Below are 21,423 nucleotides of genomic sequence, written 5' to 3' on the forward strand. Positions count from 1 at the left end.
AGGGTATGTTACCATAGATGCAAAAAGACAGATAGGCTCAGTTAAGGTAAAGGTTGACCTTGTCAGTGAAGATACCGGCCTAGGATGCCCACCATAACTGCTTTTAGTTAAAGTTTAATTTCAGACCATCCTTTGTGGTTACTTTAGGTCTCTGAGTCTGCAAGACTGCTATGCAGGCCTTCCCTGAGCCTGTCAGGTCAGCATGTGGCCCCTTTCGTCCACACTGGGTTACTAATAAGTTGGCGGGGCCATAAATAGATATATGGGGATCAGAAGGAAAGCACAGGATTTGGGGGTAGCTGAGCAGTTTGGATTTAGATGTATTGATGAGGTGTTATTAAGAAAAGCCAGATAAAGGGGTATAACAGGGAGTCAGCAATTCGAACTAGGAGAGGTTGGTGAGAAACATGCAATGTAATTCTTAGGTTCTCTGATCAATATACTGGCAATAACTATCATTATGCAATGCTTAAATGTCAGAATTCAAGATCAATGTCCTATAATATTTTGCTCCCAGCTTACAAATCATATTTTTACTAATTGCTAACTTAGCTTTTCATTTCAAGTGGTCCAAGCTTGAAAGGAATAAATAATGTACTCACTTAGGATGAAAATCAGGCCTAAACCCTTCAGGGAGCTGCAATTCATCCATATTTTCTGAATTCTTTGAAGAGGCAATATCTATAGAAACAAGTATTTTATATCATTACTAGAGGCCCAGTGCACGAAATTCGTGCACGGGGGGAGGGGTGTCTCTCAGCCCAACCTGCACCCTCTCCAATCTGGGACCCCTTGGGGGATGTCCGACTGCCTGTTTAGGCCCGATCCATGGGATCGGGCCTAAACAGGCAGTCGGACATCCCTTTCACAATCTAGGGCTGCTGGTTCCCAACTATTCGCCTGCCTGCCTTCCTGATTGCCCCTAACCACTCTGCCTGCCAGCCTGATCACCCCCTAACCACTCCCCTGCCAGCCCGATCGACACCTAACTGCCCTCCCCTGACACCCCGGTCACCCCCAAATGCCCTCCCTTGCATATTCCCTCTTTATTAGATAGGGTTTTTTCTTTAGCATATTGAACAGTCCTAATTGGTTTGGCTCAGTGGATGAAGCATTGGCCTGCAGAATCAAGGGTCCCAGGTTCGATTCTGGCAAAGGGCATGTACCTTGGTTGGGGGCACATACCCAGTGGGGAGTGTGCAGGAGGCAGCTGATCAATGTTTCTCTCTCATCGATGTTTCTAAATCTCTATCCCTCTCCCTTCCTCTCTGTGAAAAATCAATAAAATATGTTATAAAAAAAGAAACATTTAAGATTCCTCCATATCTGCCTGGCTGGTGTGACTCAATGGTTGAGACCCCAGGCTGCCACCGCTGGAAGGGGTTCGGGCCTTGGCCAGGCTGAGACCCCAACCCAGGTTGCCGCCTCAGCCCAGCCAGGCTGAGACCCCTGCCCAGGCTGCCATCTCAGCCTGGCTGGGGATAGCCCGGTGGGGGTGCGTGGTTCCAGCCCAGGCTGCCTTCGCTGGCCTGAAGATCGTGCATTGGGGGTGCACTGCCCTGCCGGCTGGAGACCCCGGCCCCAAGCCGCCGCCGCTTTGCCCCGGATCACGCGGCTTGGGGGCTCGGGGCTAAGAGGACTGGGCGCCGCCATTTTTGTTGTGGAGTGATGGCTAATTTGCATATTACTCTTTTATTAGATAGGATTCATCAGTCCACAATATTTCTCTGAATTTCCAACATAAATTTCATTCTTTTTTTTTATATATATATTTTTTATTGATTTTTTACAGAGAGGAAGAGAGAGGGACAGAGAGTTAGAAACATCGATGAGAAACATCGATCAGCCGCCTCTTGCACACCCCCTACTGGGGATGTGCCCGCAACCACGGCACATGCCCTTGACCGGAATCGAACCTGGGACCCTTGAGTCCGCAGGCCGACGCTCTATCCACTGAGCCAAACCGGTTTCGGCTAAATTTCATTCTAAATATAGGTCAAAGAAATTAGAAACTACAGGAAAAATTTCCATTAATAAAAGCTTGCATAACATGCATTTAAAGCATACGGTATCCCATTGCTCTGATTGATCAAGGCACCTTCTTTAGTAATCTGTGCTTTTCCTAATAGTAGAACCACTACAACATAGCTAGGGAAGGTAGCAAAAGGAGGAGTATGCTGTTTTGTTTTTTATAAAAACCAATGATAAAAATTCTGCTCAGATTGCTTTCCCTGCGTCATAATTGCAGTGCATGCTGTGAAACTTGGGAAGCCTTTGGTAATGCCAACAATAAAATTAATTAGGCCACTGAGAGCTAAAGCTAGCTCTGTAAGAGATAGTTAACATTCGCCCACACTCAGAAGCTCTTCATTAACACGGGGGAATATGTGAGAAATATTTATTATAAACCTCACATAAGCCAGTGGCTTTTCAAGGAATAAGAAGTAACATAGTCAAGTCAAATGTAGTTCATTAAGACAAAGAAAATTAAAGTAAGCCAAATTTTAAAATGAGAGGTTTCATTTAAAAAATACTATGCTGCCCGGACAGCATGGCTCAGTGGATGAGCATCGATCTATGAATCAGAAGATCACCGTTCGATCCCGGTCAGGACACATGCCCAGGTTGCAGGCTCAATCCCTCATGTGGGGCGTGTAGGAGGCAGCAGATCAATGATTCTCTCTCATCAGTGATGTTTCTATCTTTCTCTCCCTCTCCCTTCCTCTCTGAAATCAATAAAAATATATTTTAAAAAATATTATGCTAAGTGAATAAGCCAGTTAGAGAAAGACAGATATCACATAATCTCACTTATAAGTGGAATCTAAAGAACAAAATAAACTAATAAAATAGGTCTCAAGGCTGGATGCATGGAACAGAATAAAAAACTGGGGTTGGGATGGGGGACAGGAAGAGATTAACCAAAGAACATATATGCATACATGCATAACCTATAGGCACAGACAATAGAATGGGGAAGGCCTGGGTGGGTTGGGGGTTGAGTGGAGAAAGGCAAAAAGGGAGAAAATGGGAGACATTTGTAATACTGTTAACAATAAAATAAACATCTTAAACAATTCTTTCTGGACTTGAGGGAAAAATGAAAGCAGATTATCAGAACTTACTAGGAATCCGTTCTTCTTTCCTAAGAATCTGTAATGCTTTCGTTTGCTGAGATATGGTTCTAACCCACTGAGTCAGATTTGGTTGGTCTGAAAAATTTAACCTGCTAGAAAAAATTATAAAAAGTATTTAGTAGTTTGTTGTTGTTGCTTAGTTAAGATATAAAGACTCCTTAAATGATTATGGGTCTAATATTTTTCTTTCTTTTCTTTTTTTTTTTTTTTTTTACAGGGAGGAAGGAAGAGGGATAGAGAGCTAGAAACGTCGATGAGAGAGAAACATCGACCAGCTGCCTCCTGCACACCTCCCACTGGGGATGTGCCCGCAACCAAGGTACATGCCCTTGACCGGAATCGAACCTGGGACCTTCCAGTCCGCAGGCCGACGCTCTATCCACTGAGCCAAACCGGTTTCGGCATGGGTCTAATATTTTAAACATACTTTTGCCAATGGAAATAGAAATATATTATTTGTTACTATGATGCTAATAACATTATTTGTCAAAAAGTTCACTTTTTTCAGTACTGGAATTTGCAAGTATTTCTGAAATACCACAATCACCATACCACCACCATTATTTACTGAGTGCTTATTATGTGACAAGCACTTAGTAAAGCATTTAACAGTATTAGATTTAATCCTCAAAATATTAATGAAACAGGTTATATTATTATCCCCATTTTACAGATTAGGAAACTGAGGTTTAGCACTATGTAACTTGATTAGGCCATCTAAGGAACAGATCTGGCATTCAAACTCAGTCATATCAGACTCCAAAGCCTTTATTCTTCATTATTATGCCATAATTGGCTCTTATGGAAAAAATACAAAACCTAAACCATAAAAGTGAGGTGAAATCCAACAAAGGTGTTCTTTTTCTCCTTTTATGTAGTGAATCCTTAATTTAACAATGATTAATTTATCAGTTCAACTACAGATTAAGTCAGTACCATGATTTTCTTTTGTGATTAAAAAGCATGAGCTTGCATGGCTGGCCTGGCTCAGTGGTTGAGCATTAACCTATGAACCAGGAGGTCACGGTTCGAATCCCAGTCAGGACACATACCTGCTTGGCGGGCGTGATCCCAAGTGTGGGGTCTGTAGGAGGCAGTCAATCAATGATTCTCTCATCATTGATGTTTCTATATTTCTCTCCCTCTCCATTCCTCTCTAAAATTAATAGATTCATATTCATAAAACTTAAATTAGTACTTGTTCATGTAGATACCATAAGTCTAAACTGAGAAATGAAAATCATATTTAAATAGTAGACAGTGCCGAAACCGGTTTGGCTCAGTGGATAGAGCGTCAGCCTGCGGACTCAGGGGTCCAAGGTTCGATTCCGGTCAAGGGCATGTGCCTTGGTTGCAGGCACATCCCCAGTGGGGGGTGTGCAAGAGGCAGCTGATCGGTGTTTCTTTCTCATTGATGTTTCTAGCTCTCTATCCCTCTCTCTTCCTCTCTGTAAAAAATCAATAAAATATATTTAAAAAAAAATAAAATAAATAGTAGACAGTATTAAATCCATATTTTGAAATAAGTCACACCTATTAACTAGAATCACCCTAAAATTTTTGAAATGACAAAAATTTTCCATTTTAAATACACCAATGGATTTTCATTATTTGGGCCCAATTCCTGAAGCCAGTAATTTGCAAAATATTATATTTAATTGTTAGAATATTCAATAAAGTCCATTTGAGCTTCTGTTCCCTCCCCTATCAACTTACTGAGCATCTCTTGAAAAGTAAGCAGGATCCTAGAAATAACGACAGTTTTCATGAATACACAGGAATTTTTATGTTCTATAGTGTCTATGGGTAAACAAGAAATTGTTAAATTTTGGCCTATTTCTTTCTAAAAACCAAAATATTTTATAGGCCTGCTAGAAGAAATGACTAAATAAAAAGTTTGGAAAGTATCTGGAAAATATTATACAATTACCTAGATTCCCCCCTCTGGGCTTATTATTTCATTATCTTCAAAGGCAACTATTGCTTTGATATAAAGGTTTTATGAGCCAAAACTTACTTGTTAAAAATATTTCTTGGAGGAAGCAGCAGAGGAATAACAGTGTTACTCAAGCACTCACAAAGGGGACAAAGGAATTCTCCATTTTCTACATCATAGCTTGTATGTAAGCGTAATCTCTGTTGCCTTCGCTGTTCTTTAGCTTGAACGGAATCAAAATACCTTTTCAATTAGAAAACATGAGGGATCAAAAACAACGGTATTTTTTTCAGTAAGTACCATAAGCCTCAATATTTTAAATAATTTGTTTTCACACATAATGCAAAAATAAAAATCTTAACATGAACTGAATTATTTTTAATACTGGTACTTTAATTTTTGAGTTGCTTTAATTATCAGAATGGGTTCTAAGAGTTCTAAAACAGGAAAATTTGTGGTTATCCCAACTTAGCTCAGGGAGCCATGGCAATTTCAGGAAGTAACAAGTACACTGTAAAAATATTTTCTTCATCCAGTTTGTTAGTGGACATAGATCCCCACATTAAAAAATATAGCTGATATACTATGAAATTTGTCATTCCTTTATAGTATGTATAACAAAGCAACTCAATTTTAATTGTTATTAGGCAGTGATGTGGAGTTTTTCTTTAATATTTTTAATTCTTTTTCCCTTTTTCTAGAATGGAATTTCCTTTATATAAAAATTCAATTTTGAGCCTTTGAATAAGCTTTTCTTGACCAATAGTAAGAATATATTACCTTTGCCAACAATGGGCATGCATAACGTGTCCACAGCTACCAGTGTGTGTTCCACATGAGAGATCAGGGTGCATGAATAATGGATCATATTTTTCTGCATTACAAACAAACAAACAAAACCCAAGCATTTAATTTTCCCATAACAAATGTAAAACTTTACTTTGTGAAATCCTTGATAAAGGCTTGTAAACTTGAAATGAAATGCTAGTTTATTACTTTCCTTTGAGATACCAATGATTTATGCAAGACCCTGGATTATTTAGAAAGCAGGACCCTTTAACTTTCATCACCCTGAGCAAATAAAACATCCCTGAATTGTTAAAGAAAACTGGAATTCTGTATTTAAGCACATCTTATCTTTTGAACATTTCATACTCTCAGGGCATTGAGAGACTCCCAATCCCTCCAAAAGCCCTGAGCTCAGTAAAAGGGATATTCTTCTTGGGGCTGCATTTAATGCCTTCACGGCAGTTGGGTCACAGTGATCTTTAGCAAAGAAGATGCTTTGGCAGTAATGGGGCACTCCCTAGAGAAGATTCTGTCTAACGACAACCCATCAGAGAAGAACCACAATCACTGGACCAGGGTCCAAGTAGCAGCAAAATATCCAGGACAGCAACCCAGACCAGAGGTGGGGAAAAGGGAAAATCAGTTACTGCTCTGGTGCTAATTTTTAATATTCAAAGGAGATGAAAAATAAAGACAACCATAATATGGGTGCCTGGTTTCTTTTGGAATATTTCGAGTTCTCTGTGTAAAGTAGTATTATCCTAGAAATTTTATAACATTACAGAAAGAATTACTCAAGTTTCAATTTGATTGATAGAATAGAGAAAATATCACAGCATGAAGAAAATCTGCTTTCAGCCAGCCAAAGTTTTTTTCTTCATGAAATAACAAAACAAATAAACTTAGCGACTTTATCTTTGATCTGGAATGAAATTATAAATCGCCTAGTTCAAATGAGCATTTCAAAAGATGAAAACAGACCAATCTTTCCTAACTGGGTGCTTGACAGTCACACTGTGCAGACTTTCCTTACCAGTGAGTTTTCAAACCTTTCAATCCTACAGTGTGAAAGGCACTTGCTACCTAAGTGCATTGGAAAGTCCAAAGACAGCTCCTACTCTCAAGAAATTTACTGGTATTGCTGAAGCATATAGGAACAAGCACATAGGAACAACACTAAGAGGAGAGTCAAGTGTCTATGGTGGACACAGTAACGTGCAGCCTAGATCCTCTGCAGGAATGATGACTTACTCCTCAGCAGTTGGAAGACACTCACTGCCATTCCTCTTTAAAGGGTGACTGCTTTGCTCAAGGTCACACCTCTTTCCAGAGGACCCCAAAAGCAGTCACTGATCAGTCTCCAGGTACAAAGACCCAGCCCTCATGCCCCAACTCAGCATGCCTCTGGAGGGCCAACCAGCTGCAGAGCTCCCATGGGACTGTGTGAGGACTTTTGGGACAGCTTAACTTCTCCCTTGCCCAAACTTGCTTCCTTTTCCCCGTCCCACACACACTGATGCCAAGGCTCTCCCTAACAAATGTCCCACACGGCGATCTCTATCTATCTCAAGAATCTTTCTGGGGAGAAGAAAAAAAAAAAAGAATCTTTCTGGGGAACCCTATCTGAGATGTGATCATTACTCTAAGCCAGAATCTGGCTCAAGGATTGCTTCTCACATAGGTAACTCACACAACTGTTCTCAAGACAGTACACATGGGTTCTATCCATGAGACAAATAAATTGTTGTTTCTGTGTGTCAACTAATATACAAGTGTGTTGAGGAATGGGAATGACTGTTAAGTAGCAAAGCATATTAATGTTCTATCACAAAGAAAAACTTTCCATTGAATCCCTGCTATTTACGAGCTGTGTAATTCAGAAACAATATTAAGCCTTCTGCAATGTTTCCTTATCTGTCAAATGGGGAATTTCTGCCCAAGTTACCTGAGATACCACCAAGCCTATGGAGTTATTGTTAGTTTAATAAAATTTCTGTATATCACCACACGCACTAGGTGGCAGTCATTATTATTTTTTAAAATATATCTTTATTGATTTCAGAGGGGAAGGGAGATGGAGAGAGAGAGAGAGAAACATCACCAATTAGAGAGAATCGTTGATTGGCTGCCTCCTGCATACCCGCAACTGGGGATGGAGCCCACAACCCAGGCATATGCCCTTGACTGGAATCGAACCTGGGACCCTTCAGTCCACAGGCCGACGCTCTATCCACTGAGCCAAACCGGCTAGGGTGGCAGTCATTATTAAAAGGAGGAGAGGATGAAGCTATGACTTACCTGGATCCTGAATGACTTTATTTCTGTTTTTTGATAATACAGTTGATCTTTGAACAAATGCTGCCAGGACCATTGCCTTGCTTTCCACCTTCACCTCTTGCTCCTCTTGACACAATATACAGGTAACAAACTGTCTTTGTTTAGGGACCTGAGTTTGTGCTGGGCCCAATGCTGTAAGTGTTGTATCTGACACCATAGGGCTGTAATGAAAGGTCATGAATATAATTAATAAGCCTAAGAAGTTTCTATATAATCAGAAAACAGTACATGCCAGGTTTGCACATATACGGTTTTGATGACTTAAAATGCCAGAAATCTTTCATATTTATCAAACCATCTCCTTTAGTCCTTAGGGCATTCAATATGCAACACAGAAGCCATACACTCAGTTAACTGAGCCTAGTGTACTCATTCTTTGTTGTTTTGTTTTTGTTAATCCTCAGTAGAGGATATTTTTTACATTGATCTTTAGAGAGAGTGAAAGGAAGGAAAGGAGGGAGGGAGAGAAACACTGATGTGAAAGAGACACATCGATTGGCTGCCTCCTGCACATGCTCTGGACTGGGGCCGGGGGATCGAATCTGCAACCCAGGTACATGCCCTTGACTGGGAATTGAACCCACAACCCTTTGGTGTGTGGCTGATGCTCTAATCACTGAGCAACACCTGCCAGGGCACTGTGTACTCATTCTTTTATGAATGGCAAGGGTCTTTTGTATAACATTTTAAGCATACACATTAATTATCTTATCTACTAGAGGCCCGTTGCATCAAGAGATTTGTGCAATAGGCCTTCCTTCCCTTGGCTTCCAGCACCGATTTTCCTCTGGCACCCAGGACCCAGGCCTTCGCTCTGGCCAGAGTCCACCTTCTTCGTCTTTGCTGCAGACTCAGGCCGGAGTCTGCCATCTTTGTCTTCGCTGCAGACTCCGGAGTCTGCAGTCTTATCTTCGCTGCGGCACTCCGCCCCTGTAGATCCCTTCACCCCCCCGCCCTCCCTCTCATAGCAGGTGTCCTGCCCCGCCTGGCTACTCCGTGCCTGGAGCAGCTGGGCGGCAGCCATCTTTGGCCTTCTAATTTGCATACTCACTCTGATTGGCTGTGGGTGAAGCGGAGGTACGGTCAATTTACATGTTTGTCTATTATTAGGTAAGATAGTTAGAGATGCACTCATAAATATATACTAAAAAAATTCAGATTTATAAGATTAATTCCTTTAACTAGAGGCCACAAAATTTACCTATCAATCTTCTAAATTATTTTAGGATTAAAAATGTACTTATAAGGAAAAAAAACTTTCACAGTTGAGAATCAATGGTCAAGAGATTAAAAATTTTTGATTTTGAAAATTACCCATTATCAAGAACAGCAGAGTTAGAGGCTTCCTCCGCTACTGTCTGCTGGAAGAGGTCTTTGTTCTCATCAATAAAGTTCCGCTGCATCTCAGACATCTGGGCCATGACCTTTTCCCTGCGCAGTCTGGCAATCTCAGCTTTTCTCTTTCTCTCAGCCTTGTCTTTGTCTCTTGAACTCTGAAATTATGCTTCATTTAATTAGACCATTAAATGCTAAAGAAAATCCCACCCCCCAAAAGCCCCTAGAAATATCTTTATTGGTAATACTAATTAAAATCTATTCTACAACCTCACTTTTCTAAATGAAAAATTTCTTCATCAACCTAACATGTTAAAAAAAAAAAAAAAAGCAGACTATAACTATTAAACCTTTGCACTCGCTTGCTTTTTTCTCGAGCTGTTACCGATGCTAACGGTGTCGAGTCACACTCGACATCCGAGTGCAAAAGGTTAAAGATAAACAAGTAGGGGCACATTTCTTGGAAATTACATTTTTGTGACTAGTATCAACTATCAACTTATTGCAGATAAATTTAAATAGTGAACTTGCTACAATTTTTGGTGTTACCACTCGCTACTTCTTATACCTCTTCCGTTATGGTTCCTTCTGTCTCTGCCACAGAAATGGCGGATGAACTTTCCCTCATTTTCTTAATAGCATTAAAAGTCTACAAACAAAAAAAAAGCATTAGTTACTCTGAAGCTATGAAACATTATCAAAATTTTAAATAAACATTTAATGTTTCTCACAAAAAACAAGAGTGATGCAGAAAATTTACCTTTAATATCCACCTAATCATGTCTTTGTGGACTTCCAGATAGGGAGCATTCTGCAGTGTTTCCAGCATTGCTAATATGCTGGGGGAGTTGTTTGGTGCTTCACCAGGTTCTAGGGCAGAAAAAAATGAAAGGCGGAATAACAACAGCTAACACTTCACAGCGATTATTGCTATGCACAAGATAAATGAAGTTGCTTATAACATCATGAGCCTATCAATTGATTTCAGCTCTACTTATTAGAGATTTTCAGTACTTCTTCAGAATGTGACATATTTGTACTTCACAAACAACTTAACAATAGAAAGCTTTAATCTTTCAAAACTGACATCTTATACCAAAATGATTACTTTAATCAATTAAAGTCCAGCTAAAAAGTCTTCCTGAGATTCTATAAGTCTAAGAAAATAAATTAGAATTACAGGGATGCATTTGTGTTTAAATATACCAATTTGCTGTGACCTTTTCTTTAATAAAACCTAAATTTAAAAAAATTCTTCCTTTATGAATTATTTCTTTATTTGAGGAAAAGACCTAAAAGGCAAGTCCACAATTGGAAAAAAAAAAAAAAGGTTTTTATTGGTTTTAGGGATCTGGTATTGAACCTGCAAATCAGGTACATACCCTTGGCGGGTAATCAAACCCATGACCCTTTGGTGGGCAGGCCAATGCTCTAACCACTGAACAACAACCACCAGGGCTCAAATCCATATTAATAAGAGTACATTTAATCCAATGTTAGCTAATTTAGTTTTACTATTAAGAAATGCCAAATTACTGAGTTTTCTTATACATGTACTTTTTATTTTTTTAAATCTTTATTATTGAAAGTAATACATATTTCTCCCTTTCCCCTCATTATAATTACTGGTTTTCTTGATTTAAGTGTTACCATTCTAGCAAACGGTTCCTCTTTCCTAAAAGAAGAGATTGAACTAAGTGATCTTTCATATTTTTCCAGACCTAAAATTCTGTGGCTATGGATTAGGGATCTGGCTTTAAATAATGTGTTTTAATGATTTGAAATGTTTAAAGAGAAATATGAGGAATGTTCAGAGAAAATGATTGTTGAGAGGAAGAAAAGAGAGGTGGGCAGGGAGGGAGAACTTGAGATTGTCAAGTGATGAGTGAATAAAATTAGTTTTCTGTGTGGTTATTTTAAAGTAAAAGCACTTGTGATAAAGAAGGCAAAAGACAATGTTAATACATAGAAAGAAATACTGGCAGAGAACAATAGGGAAAGGCTGGCACCTAAGACTAAAGTTTTCAGTGAAAAGAGGCAGTTTCCCCTCTTTCTCCCACTTAACTGGATGAGGGCTAAGGGGGAAAATAGAGATCTATGAGCACACAAGGATTATTCCTGCCCACCTCCGAGTAGAACCTGGTATTCTCAGTCATTATCTTTTAGGAAGAAATGGCAGAGAACATAACACTAAACAAAGTTATAAATATAATCCCTTGCAATCAGGGAATTCATAAACTCCTATTTTACCACCTCGGCATTTAAACACCTCAGCAAATGGTTCATGGTGGTTTGGCGCAGAAAAAGTACAAGATGAGCTGGGGGCAGTCATCTTTTGTACCCCAAAGCAACGTGATATTAACGGGTTGGGTTAAAAGGACAAAGCAGCCAACTGAACAGACTCCCTCTGACCAAAACTGGCAGTTTGACGATGAAAAGGAATACTGATTATAACTGACTATAAAACACTGAATAAAGAACAGCCCACAAGTAAGATGAAAACAAAGACAACCCTAAGCAAAAAGAGTCACAGTTGCCAACCCTGCAGGTAATTATCAGACCAACTGCTTATTCTGAAAATTATTAAAAAAAAAGCTTTTCTTTAGAGTCAAAATGGTATGATGTCTGAAATAAATGGTTCAAAAAGGTGTGCAAATGTAAAAGCAAATATAGCAAATATACTGAATCTAAGTGGTAGGTACATGAATATTTACAACTCTTTCAACTTGACTATGTTTGTTATTTTGAATAAAAAGCTAAAAAAAAACCTCCTTAGCCTTTTAAAAAAGTCACATTACTTTATATAAAATAATCTCATCCTTTAAAACTAATTTTATTATTTTCAATATATTTTTATAAAATAACAACAATTTAGAGTGAAGTCCTGATAGCATACTTTGTGTTTTAAAAAGTATATCTTAGAGTTAAAATGTATGTGCTACACTCATTTAATATTTCTGTTTATGAATAAAATTCATATTTTTAAGTATATATAGGGCCTAAATATTTTTATAAAAAAATATCAGGATCTGATATAGTATCTTTACTACATAGATGAATATTATATATAGCCTCAAATATATATTCAAGTTTGGATTTCCTATAAGATCAAATAAAAGAGGCTATCTTACATATTTAAAATCACTGCTATTTTGAGTTAGTTTAATAAAAAGTGTATACATACTTGATATCTTCTGAGCAAAGGTAAATGTTACTACATGCTCCTCCATGACATTCTCCAAATGCTGTTTTTCTTCTTGTAGTGCCATTCCAATTAAATGTAACACCTCAAATAAACAGGTTTTATAACTTTTAGTAAAACAAAAGTACATATTTTTATCAGAAATAACAAAAAAGAATTCACTATTGAAAAAAAGAAAAACTATTAACGACTAAGTGCAACAAAAAACAATTTGAAGTATTAATTTTTATTAAATTCAAACTTTACGGTTCATTTTGTAATAAAGCAAGGGAATAATTTCTATTTCAGCTAAGAAGAAAATTCAATTGCAAGTTCTTAGGGTAAGTTAAAATTATTTCCAGATGTGACCAGCAATTCAAATAATATTTGATATTAAGAAATGCCAAATTAGGGCTAGGGTTAGGGTTATTCTTTCCCTACAGTCTTAAAAATCTTCTAAGAATCAATGGCCAAATAATTAGAGCTGCAAACATCTACCATGTAATTATCTAGTCTACAATACTACCTAGTTTAATTTTTGTATCTAAAAATCTTAATCATCTCAGAAAGAGACATACTTTTATCTCTAATACCACACAATTTATAAAGATATTCAGAAATCTTCAGTATATCTCAAAAACTTTCTTACCAAAAAATAAAAAATAAAAAAATTCCTTACCAGACTTCTAAGAAAACACATAACTACACTGACTCTCTCTGCGTTTTTATTGCTCTTACCGTGCTTTACAATTGTGAAGCAGATGTGTGCATGGTTTCCTCAGACACAGGGCTACTGTGGTTGTCAGATGTGCTAAAACTAGGTTAGCCTGAATGACAGGCAGCGAACGTCATATTAGGACCAGTCAATGAGAGGCAGATTGGCCAAAAGGACCAAGGTAATCACAACCATGTAGTCTAAAAAAATCTGTCAGGCTTGTATTTTATTGGCAGATACAAAAGCAGTAACAACATATTTTAAATTAAGGTAACTAACACTACATTTGTCCTAAATTTTCTGTGTACAGATACTGACAAATGTACTTTGGCTTTTACTACAAAACATATAAATAATAAATGTCTTCAAACCTACCCTTTGCAACATGGACTCAGACCAGGCATATCCATTATGTTCTACAGCCCAGTGCAGTATTGTTCTTATGATGTACAACATGACATCTGACTGCAAAATGTTAACCAGGCTTGCAAACAGAGGGCAGAATGGAGGCAAAATTGGAGGTGGAAGTGCTGAAAATAAAGTTATTATTATTATTTTTTTTTTGTAGAACATGCTTAAAAAACTATCTCTTTATTAGATACTTTTGATAGTCTTCACTCAAAGAATTATTCATTAACATGTATCTTAAAGCTATATTTTACTTTAAGGACAGTCAAATGCCTAAAAACAGCTTCATAAATAGCAGTACAAAGGAAAGCCTTTCTTTTCCCTAGAAATTTCTTAAAATCTGAGATAAAACCATTAAGCAAGAGATGACTCAGTATAGACTATTTCCATATTAATATATTTATTAGTCCTGTGAATGTTCACTAGGGAAGCTTATATTTAAATCTTCCACTTCACCAGGATAAACATCAGTGTCAACAGAAAACAATGTTTAATAAGTAAGAGACTGACATGAGATTTTTGGAAAGATTAAAAATACCTGTATCTTCCCTATTTTGTCTTTTTAATTTCCGTTGAGCTTCCTCTGCCTAATAAAAGAAAAGTAATTTGCACAGGGAATTAGTAATATAAAACAACCTAATATCTGAAACTACTGACATAATCTTTGTTATATTATCTTCTGACTTGAGAAGATTTTTATCTTTAGTTTTTCAACCCTCCCCCCCATTGATATATCAAGGTTAATTCCCCCCACTCCCACAATGGGTTCTGTTTTGCTTTAAAATGCAAGAGAAACATGTGCAACCAAAAACTATTTAGGTTTGAATGCTATGACATGCATCAAAAACCAAACAAAAACTCCATGTTTAAGTTTTATTTAACGCCATTTACTGAAAAAGTATTTTAAGAGTAGACTGCTAAAAGACAAAACTTAACTAGCTAAGAATAATTAGGAAAATTCCTAACTCACTCTGGAAAGTTGCAATGCTAAGTTGTAGCAATTCTGAAATGAGTATAAAAGAAGCTAACTGATTATAATACAAGTTGACAATTTGTCTTCAAAAGCCAATAAAATACAGTTATACCATGTATGTGTGTGAGTATGTATATAATATAGATCTTATATATCTATGCACAAAACACTGGGAGCAGGGAAACCCAAAATGTTAGGTGGTGTTATAAATAACCTGTATTTTCTTGTTTGTATCTATTTATACTTTCCAACTTCCCTACAATATAAATGTATCCCTTTTTAATCTGTGAAAGCAGTAAATTTTGCTTAGACTGAAACAACAATAGGAAAACCCAACCCAACTCAACCCTTCCCCAGTACACTTTTAATTTTTCCAATTACCTTGGACTGCTCGGCCCTTGAAAAGTGATAGAAATATAAGTTGAACTCTTTGGCACATTCTGGTTTCAGTTCATACATGCCTCGTCCTGTTAATCCAGGTTTCCTAGGGGAAAAAAAAAGGACCTTAAAATATTATTACTAAAATCATACACTAATTCATGAGATAGTCTTAGATAATAGGATAAAAAAACAGAACTCTTGCCCTAGCCGGTTTGGCTCAGTGGTTGAGTGTCGAACTATGAACCAGAAGGTCCCAGGTTTGATTCTAGTCAAGAGCACATGCCCGGTTGTGGGCTCAATCCTCAGTAGGCAGCCAATCAATGATTCTCTTTCATCATTGATGTTTCAATTTCTCTCACCCTCTCCCTTCCTCTCTGAAATCAATAAAAATATATAAGAACAAAACAAAACACAACAACAACAAACCAGAACTCTCATATATTGCTGGTGAGTGTAAAGCTGGTACTACTCTCTATGGATGAAATTGGCAATCTACATCTCAAGCTTTACATGAGATGTAGATTGCCAATTTTATCTAGCACATCCAAACTCTGTTTATCCTAACTGGACAAGTGAATCTGATGGTGGTGCAATGGCAATAATTCAAAGTCTAACAGGGAATAGGTTACACACATTATGATATCTCCAAACAATAGAACAGTGATGTTAACTTCTATATCTTGACATGTAAAGATGTCTATAATACCAAGTAGAAAAAAGTAGGTACAATTTTAGGATTTAAAGATTCTATACACGTATTTTATATTTTTTCTTAAAGTGTGTATTGTCTTCATAATTGACAAAAATAAAGACACTGCCATTGGGATGGAGAGCCAGGAAAAAGCAGGATTAAGACACTGCCTCAACAACCTTAAGGGGATAAACTGCTTTACTGACTGGGCCACACACTGGATACTAGAGGCGGCAGCATTCAGAGGCCATTCCACAGCTTAGGTGGCACATTCAAATGGAACAATGAAAGCAATTTTAAGGAAGCTTAATGCATTTACTTAGATCACCTGCTCAGGTTAATTTTAATTATCTAAAGCTATTGGCTATGAACACCTATTCTGAATACAAGGAAAATCTTCATAATGCTACTTTAAGTTGCTGAGCACAGGGCTAGATAATAAAAAGTCAGTGAGATATATAGTTGGGAATTATGTATTTGGAAATGTTACTCTCTGAAGGCAACAATATCATTCTCAGTTCCATCAAATGAAGCACTCTAAAAAAAATGAATATATAAAAAAATTAAATGAGGAAAAAAAATAAAGTAAACTCACTTGAAATGGGCAACTGCTTCAATGACACTCTCCATGCCAGTCTCCTTGTTCTCCTAACGGTATAGGAAACAAATTAAAAAGAAGTCATTACCATAGGAATCAAGGTGACAGCTTTCAAAAGGAATTAAATGAAAACAAAGTACATACAGTATTTAAATAAAATTTATGCACTATACTGTAATATTTTGTGAAGTAGTTATACTAATTTCTTATCTATGTTCAGTGGAACATTTCCTAAATCATATCCCATTCATGGTAAGATGTTACTAAGAATACTGTGAATAAAGAATTTTCTGGTGAAAAATGTTTGATAAATGTAGTTGCAAGGCATATTCACTTTTAAAATGCTGTTTTAAATTTTATTACCGTACTTTCCGGCGTATAAGACGACTGGGCGTATAAGATTTTCCTGGGTTAAAAAGTTGTCTTATATGCCGGAAAATACGGTAGTCCAATATATCTACCTAATCCCATCAATATAGTCCAATATACCATATTTTCTGGCGTATAAAACGACTTTAACCCAGGAAAATCTTATACGCCCAGTCGTCTTATACGCCGGAAAGTACGGTACTCCTTATTCTAAAGTCTAAATGAAACTAATTACTTCTTTATCTAGTAACTCAGGATTCATTTCTTGCATTAAGAAGTACAACTAATTTTCTTTTTAAGATCAAAAAAATTTTTTATTGATTTTTAGAGAGAAGAAGGGAGAGAGAAAAACATAATATCAATCGCTGCATGCCCCCTACCAGGGATCAAGCCAGCAACCCAGGTATCTACGTGCCCCGACCAGGAATAGAACCGGCAAACTTTCAGTGCATGTGCAATGTTCAACCAATTGAACATCACTGGCCAGGGCTAAAGAACAATAACATTTTATCTTACCTCGCTATTTAGGGATATTAAAAAGTTGTAATTATTGTTGTTTTCTTTCAGGTGTGTTAATGACATATAGACAGATTTTCCTAAAAGCCCCTCTCTTTTAGATCAGTTTCTCAACATTTTTACTCTGACCTTTGGATCACCTAATTCTTTGTTATGGTGTGTGTGTGTGTGTGTGTGTGTGTGTGTGTGTGTGTATTTGGAAATGTTACTAGGATTTGTAAATATGTGTGAGTGAGCACATATGCGCGTGCGCATATGCTGTATATCGTACAATGTTAAGCAGTATACCTGGCCTATGCTCACTGGATGCCTGTAGCAACACACACCCTGCCCTGAGTACCAAAGGTCCCCTTGGGGTCAAAATCGTCCCTGGTTAAAAACCACTGGTTTAGCCGAAACCGGTTTGGCTCAGTGGATAGAGCGTCGGTCTGCGGACTGAAAGGTCCCAGGTTCGATTCTGGTCAAGGGCTTGTACATTGGTTGCGGGCACATCCCCGGTAGGAGGCAGCTGGTTGATGTTCCTCTCTCATCGATGTTTCTAGCTTTCTATCCCTCTCCCTTCCTCTCTGAAAAAAATCAATAAAATATATTAAAACAAACAAACAAACAAAAACAAAAACCACTGGTTTAGGTATGTACAGTTCTATTAATAGATGAAACGGTAAATCTCTACAAAATAATCCAGTGGGGTGTAGGGACTAGTGAGTGGTTGGGGTATAGATAAAACAAGACTGGCCATCTGTTGAAGCCAGTGATGGGTTCTTTATGTTTCCTATTTCTATAGATCTTCAGAAATTTTCATAATGCAAAGTTTAAAAGAAGTGTTAATATGCAACAGTACAGGTTTAAATTCTAGAAGAATGAAACTAGAGTTCAAAGTTTCTATCTATATTTAAAATTTGGGAAAACATTTTGAAAAGACTCAATGAAAATAAAGTCCGCTCCCAAATGTAAGTTTGGGATTTCTAAAAAGCCCTTGGCTGAAAAACAGGTGGCTTAGTATTTATGATCCTGGGAGGGAAAATAATTTAATTAACCTATGAAAGCCCATGTGAATTATCTGTTTACATTCACTAAAAAAGAGAAATGGTTCACTAAGGAATCTTCAGAAGGAAAAACTTCCAGAAAATGTTAGTTTACTCAACACAGCTGAATAGGTTTTTCTCACTCCCTTCTTCAAAATACTTTATCCATGTCAACTTTGTACTAAAGACCCTATAATAACCTCCCTCTAATGGATATCATTTTTGTATAATGGATATACAAAAATTCATTTCCAAGGACTAGATTTACTTTTATTCAGCTACTTAACTCTTTCAAAGCTTCACTGTGAAATATTCTATTCCTAAGCTGCTTTCCACTCCCAGTCCCTAGTATTCTCTTTTTCTGGTTATTTCTAGTAAGAGTGACTAGAGTGATACATGTCCTCGAAATGTGGAAATGGTATATACAATTAAATCTATAAATACTAAGACTGATAGGTAGGAAAAGACTGTTATAATTTTCTTTTTAAAAATGTAGATACTTACATCTTCAGGTAAAGACTTTACCAATTCACTATGAGCCATAGGTTTGATGCTCAACTGATGGATAATCTCTCGCTTAATTTCATCTGTAGCGTTTACCTGTCCAACTCCAGGACTAAATCTCTCTCCTGTTAACAATGAAAAAGTATACTCACACACACACACATTTAACATAAATACGACACTTATGTGATACATACTTATAATTCACACAATATATTTTTCTTTCTGTACAATGGAAAAGCAGTGACTGGCCTGGCAACGAGCTAGGGGAGAGGAGCTCCCAACTGTCCTTCTGAGTCTCAGGAACAAGTGGTGAGTGCAGGTTTTAGACAGTGGAGAGAACTCTGATTGCAATTTTGAAAGAATAGGATCAGAAGGTAGGACGGGATTAGATATAGTAAAGACTTGGTGCAGCAATAGTTGTACCAGTAGTCTAGGGAACTGCTTTCATGCCGTCTGCCACATGGTAGCAGGGAAGGAGAGCCTTCCTCTGTGTCCTATCTAGTGGCAAATGAGCTATCACCTTCTAATACCTCCTTCACTGGTATCACCTCTTGACAGTTGCCAGGAGTCTCTGCGATACAGACTGTATAGAGTCTGAAATAGCAGGGGAGGTAGAAGAAGGTAAAGAATAAAAGAATAGCAAAGATGGAGGCAACAGGACTGAAAATGTAGGCAATAAGGTATCTGCATCGATTAGCTATAGGTCTCTCTCTGTTAACGTGGAATTGTTATGTCTGAAGTCAATATGACACTTTTACACCATAAACCATGGAGGGAAACATAGCTAAGATATAAAGTAACAGTAAATAGCTCTTAAATATCCTATTCTTGCTAGCTAAATTCTCCTGCTCCTCCTATCCCCAAAACACTAAGAGTCTTTCACTTTATTCTGCTTCAGCAGTTGTACTCTCTTTTTCCCGAAGCAACGGTGCTGTTACTCTCATCATTACAGTAATCAGAGGGGAGAAAAATCTCCTTCCCCTAAAACTGAGTAATCACTCAAACAAAAGAAACATGGTTGAGAAATTCTGAAATACATGCTACCACAAAAGCCAATATAATTTATAAATGTCTCAAAATTATTCACTTACCAACCAGCATTATAATGAGGTATAGCATTTCTTCTATTAGAGTATTGTTTTGCTGAACTACATCCTATAACAAGTGTGTGTGGGGGGGGAGAGAATAAAGTTCAGAGATAAGAATAAAGATACTGTATTATTTCAATGATTAACATAACAAAAAAAATGAAAGCTGTTTCTTTAATGATGTGTTGTGGTCTCATGAAACATACTCTTACCTTATGAGTAATTTCAGAACTAAGTCTTTTTCCATAGTCCGGAGTACTGAAAATCTGATAAAGTTCAAAGCGACTGAGCATTATCATCAGGAAATGATTTGGATCCATCATGGAGACACCTGTCTTTTTTTTTTTTTAGATGAAGGAAAAGAGGGAGGTCAAAAGCACTATTAAACAATCAGTGAAAAATATTTTGGTTTGCACAAGAGAAAGCTGCTTACTTGTTCACCAATCCCAATAAAAGATGGAAACCCATTTAACCCCATTCCCTAATTGTGGTAGCTTTAAGTGTGGACAGGAATCTAAGCTAGTAAAACAAAACAAAACAACCCCCTAAATCCACACATCAGAATAATGTGGATTTTATGTTCTCTTTTCTCTTAATGCTTTGAATTAATTGTATCCCTCTGGATTCAATTCTAAAGTTTTATTTCAGGGTTCCCTCATGGCAAATTCAGGGAATCTATATTTATATAAATAAAGAGATAATATGCAAATGAGGCCGGGTGTAACGACCGACCGGACAGGAGGAGGTTGCGTATGCAGGTGAGGCCGGAGCAGAGACAGAGACAGAGGCAGGGGGGCCTGCCTGAGCCGGCGTGGGTCCCAGCCCCCTGCAGGGTGCCTCCTCGCGTGATTTCAATTGCGCACTGGGCCTCTAGTTTTAACATAGTTAAGTATCACAGTTCTTGGAAATCAATTTAAGGGGTTGGGATTTTAGCCAGAGGAAAATGAAGAAAGGATAGCTTTCAGGTTTCTTACTTAGTTGAACATTTCACCACAGTAGAAAATCCAAGAGATGAAGAAGGTATGGAGGAAGTAAGAGTTATATTTTGAATATGTTAATGTTAAATCTGAAATGTGTCCAAAAATCTAGATGGAAATGTTCTATAGCCCATTAGTCATATAAGTTTGCAGTTTAGTAGATGGGGCTAGGCTAGAGTTATAGATCTGGGAGTGCTTATAAGTGTTTGGGTTCTATGGAATTAACAAGAAGAAAAACTCTCCCCATACCTTTACGTGTAATGCTTTTAATTCATTACCTGAAGCATTATTATATCCTTGTCAAACATTTCACGTCTGCATTTCACATTATGATAGTAATAAATCTAAAAAATAAAATTGATTATATTGGGTAAATAGGTTTTCATTTGTGCAGCTTTCTCCTCTCCCCACATTCCGAAAGAGCAAATGGGTTTTGGGCAAGTGTGCATGCACACACACA

At 37.4% G+C, this 21,423-nt stretch overlaps 1 protein-coding gene across 7 annotated transcripts in view; it reads right to left on the minus strand.

Annotated features, from left to right (window-relative positions):
• Positions 1-21,423, minus strand: part of UBR2 (ubiquitin protein ligase E3 component n-recognin 2) — a 132,923-nt gene that overhangs the window by 23,322 nt on the left and 88,178 nt on the right. For 2 of the 7 annotated variants that reach the window (XM_079780560.1, XM_079780559.1), the window contains exons 18-34: positions 21,242-21,307; positions 20,199-20,321; positions 19,990-20,053; positions 18,896-19,020; positions 16,479-16,531; positions 15,193-15,295; positions 14,377-14,425; positions 13,806-13,960; positions 12,719-12,821; positions 10,295-10,404; positions 10,103-10,183; positions 9,514-9,692; positions 8,161-8,360; positions 5,854-5,947; positions 5,155-5,316; positions 3,126-3,226; positions 603-681 (exon numbers count right to left, since the gene is read on the minus strand). In XM_079780560.1, coding sequence (XP_079636686.1) covers positions 603-681; positions 3,126-3,226; positions 5,155-5,316; positions 5,854-5,947; positions 8,161-8,360; positions 9,514-9,692; positions 10,103-10,183; positions 10,295-10,404; positions 12,719-12,821; positions 13,806-13,960; positions 14,377-14,425; positions 15,193-15,295; positions 16,479-16,531; positions 18,896-19,020; positions 19,990-20,053; positions 20,199-20,321; positions 21,242-21,307 — 1,847 coding nt within the window. Of the gene's footprint in view, positions 1-602; positions 682-3,125; positions 3,230-5,154; positions 5,317-5,853; positions 5,948-8,160; positions 8,361-9,513; positions 9,693-10,102; positions 10,184-10,294; positions 10,405-12,718; positions 12,822-13,805; positions 13,961-14,376; positions 14,426-15,192; positions 15,296-16,478; positions 16,532-18,895; positions 19,021-19,989; positions 20,054-20,189; positions 20,322-21,241; positions 21,308-21,423 lie in introns of those variants that run through there. The other 5 variants (XM_079780557.1, XM_079780558.1, XM_079780561.1 and 2 more) reach the window with 4 other exon arrangements.

Source organism: Cnephaeus nilssonii, assembly GCF_951640355.1.
Source record: "Cnephaeus nilssonii genome assembly, chromosome: 9".
NCBI lineage: Eukaryota > Metazoa > Chordata > Mammalia > Chiroptera > Vespertilionidae > Cnephaeus > Cnephaeus nilssonii.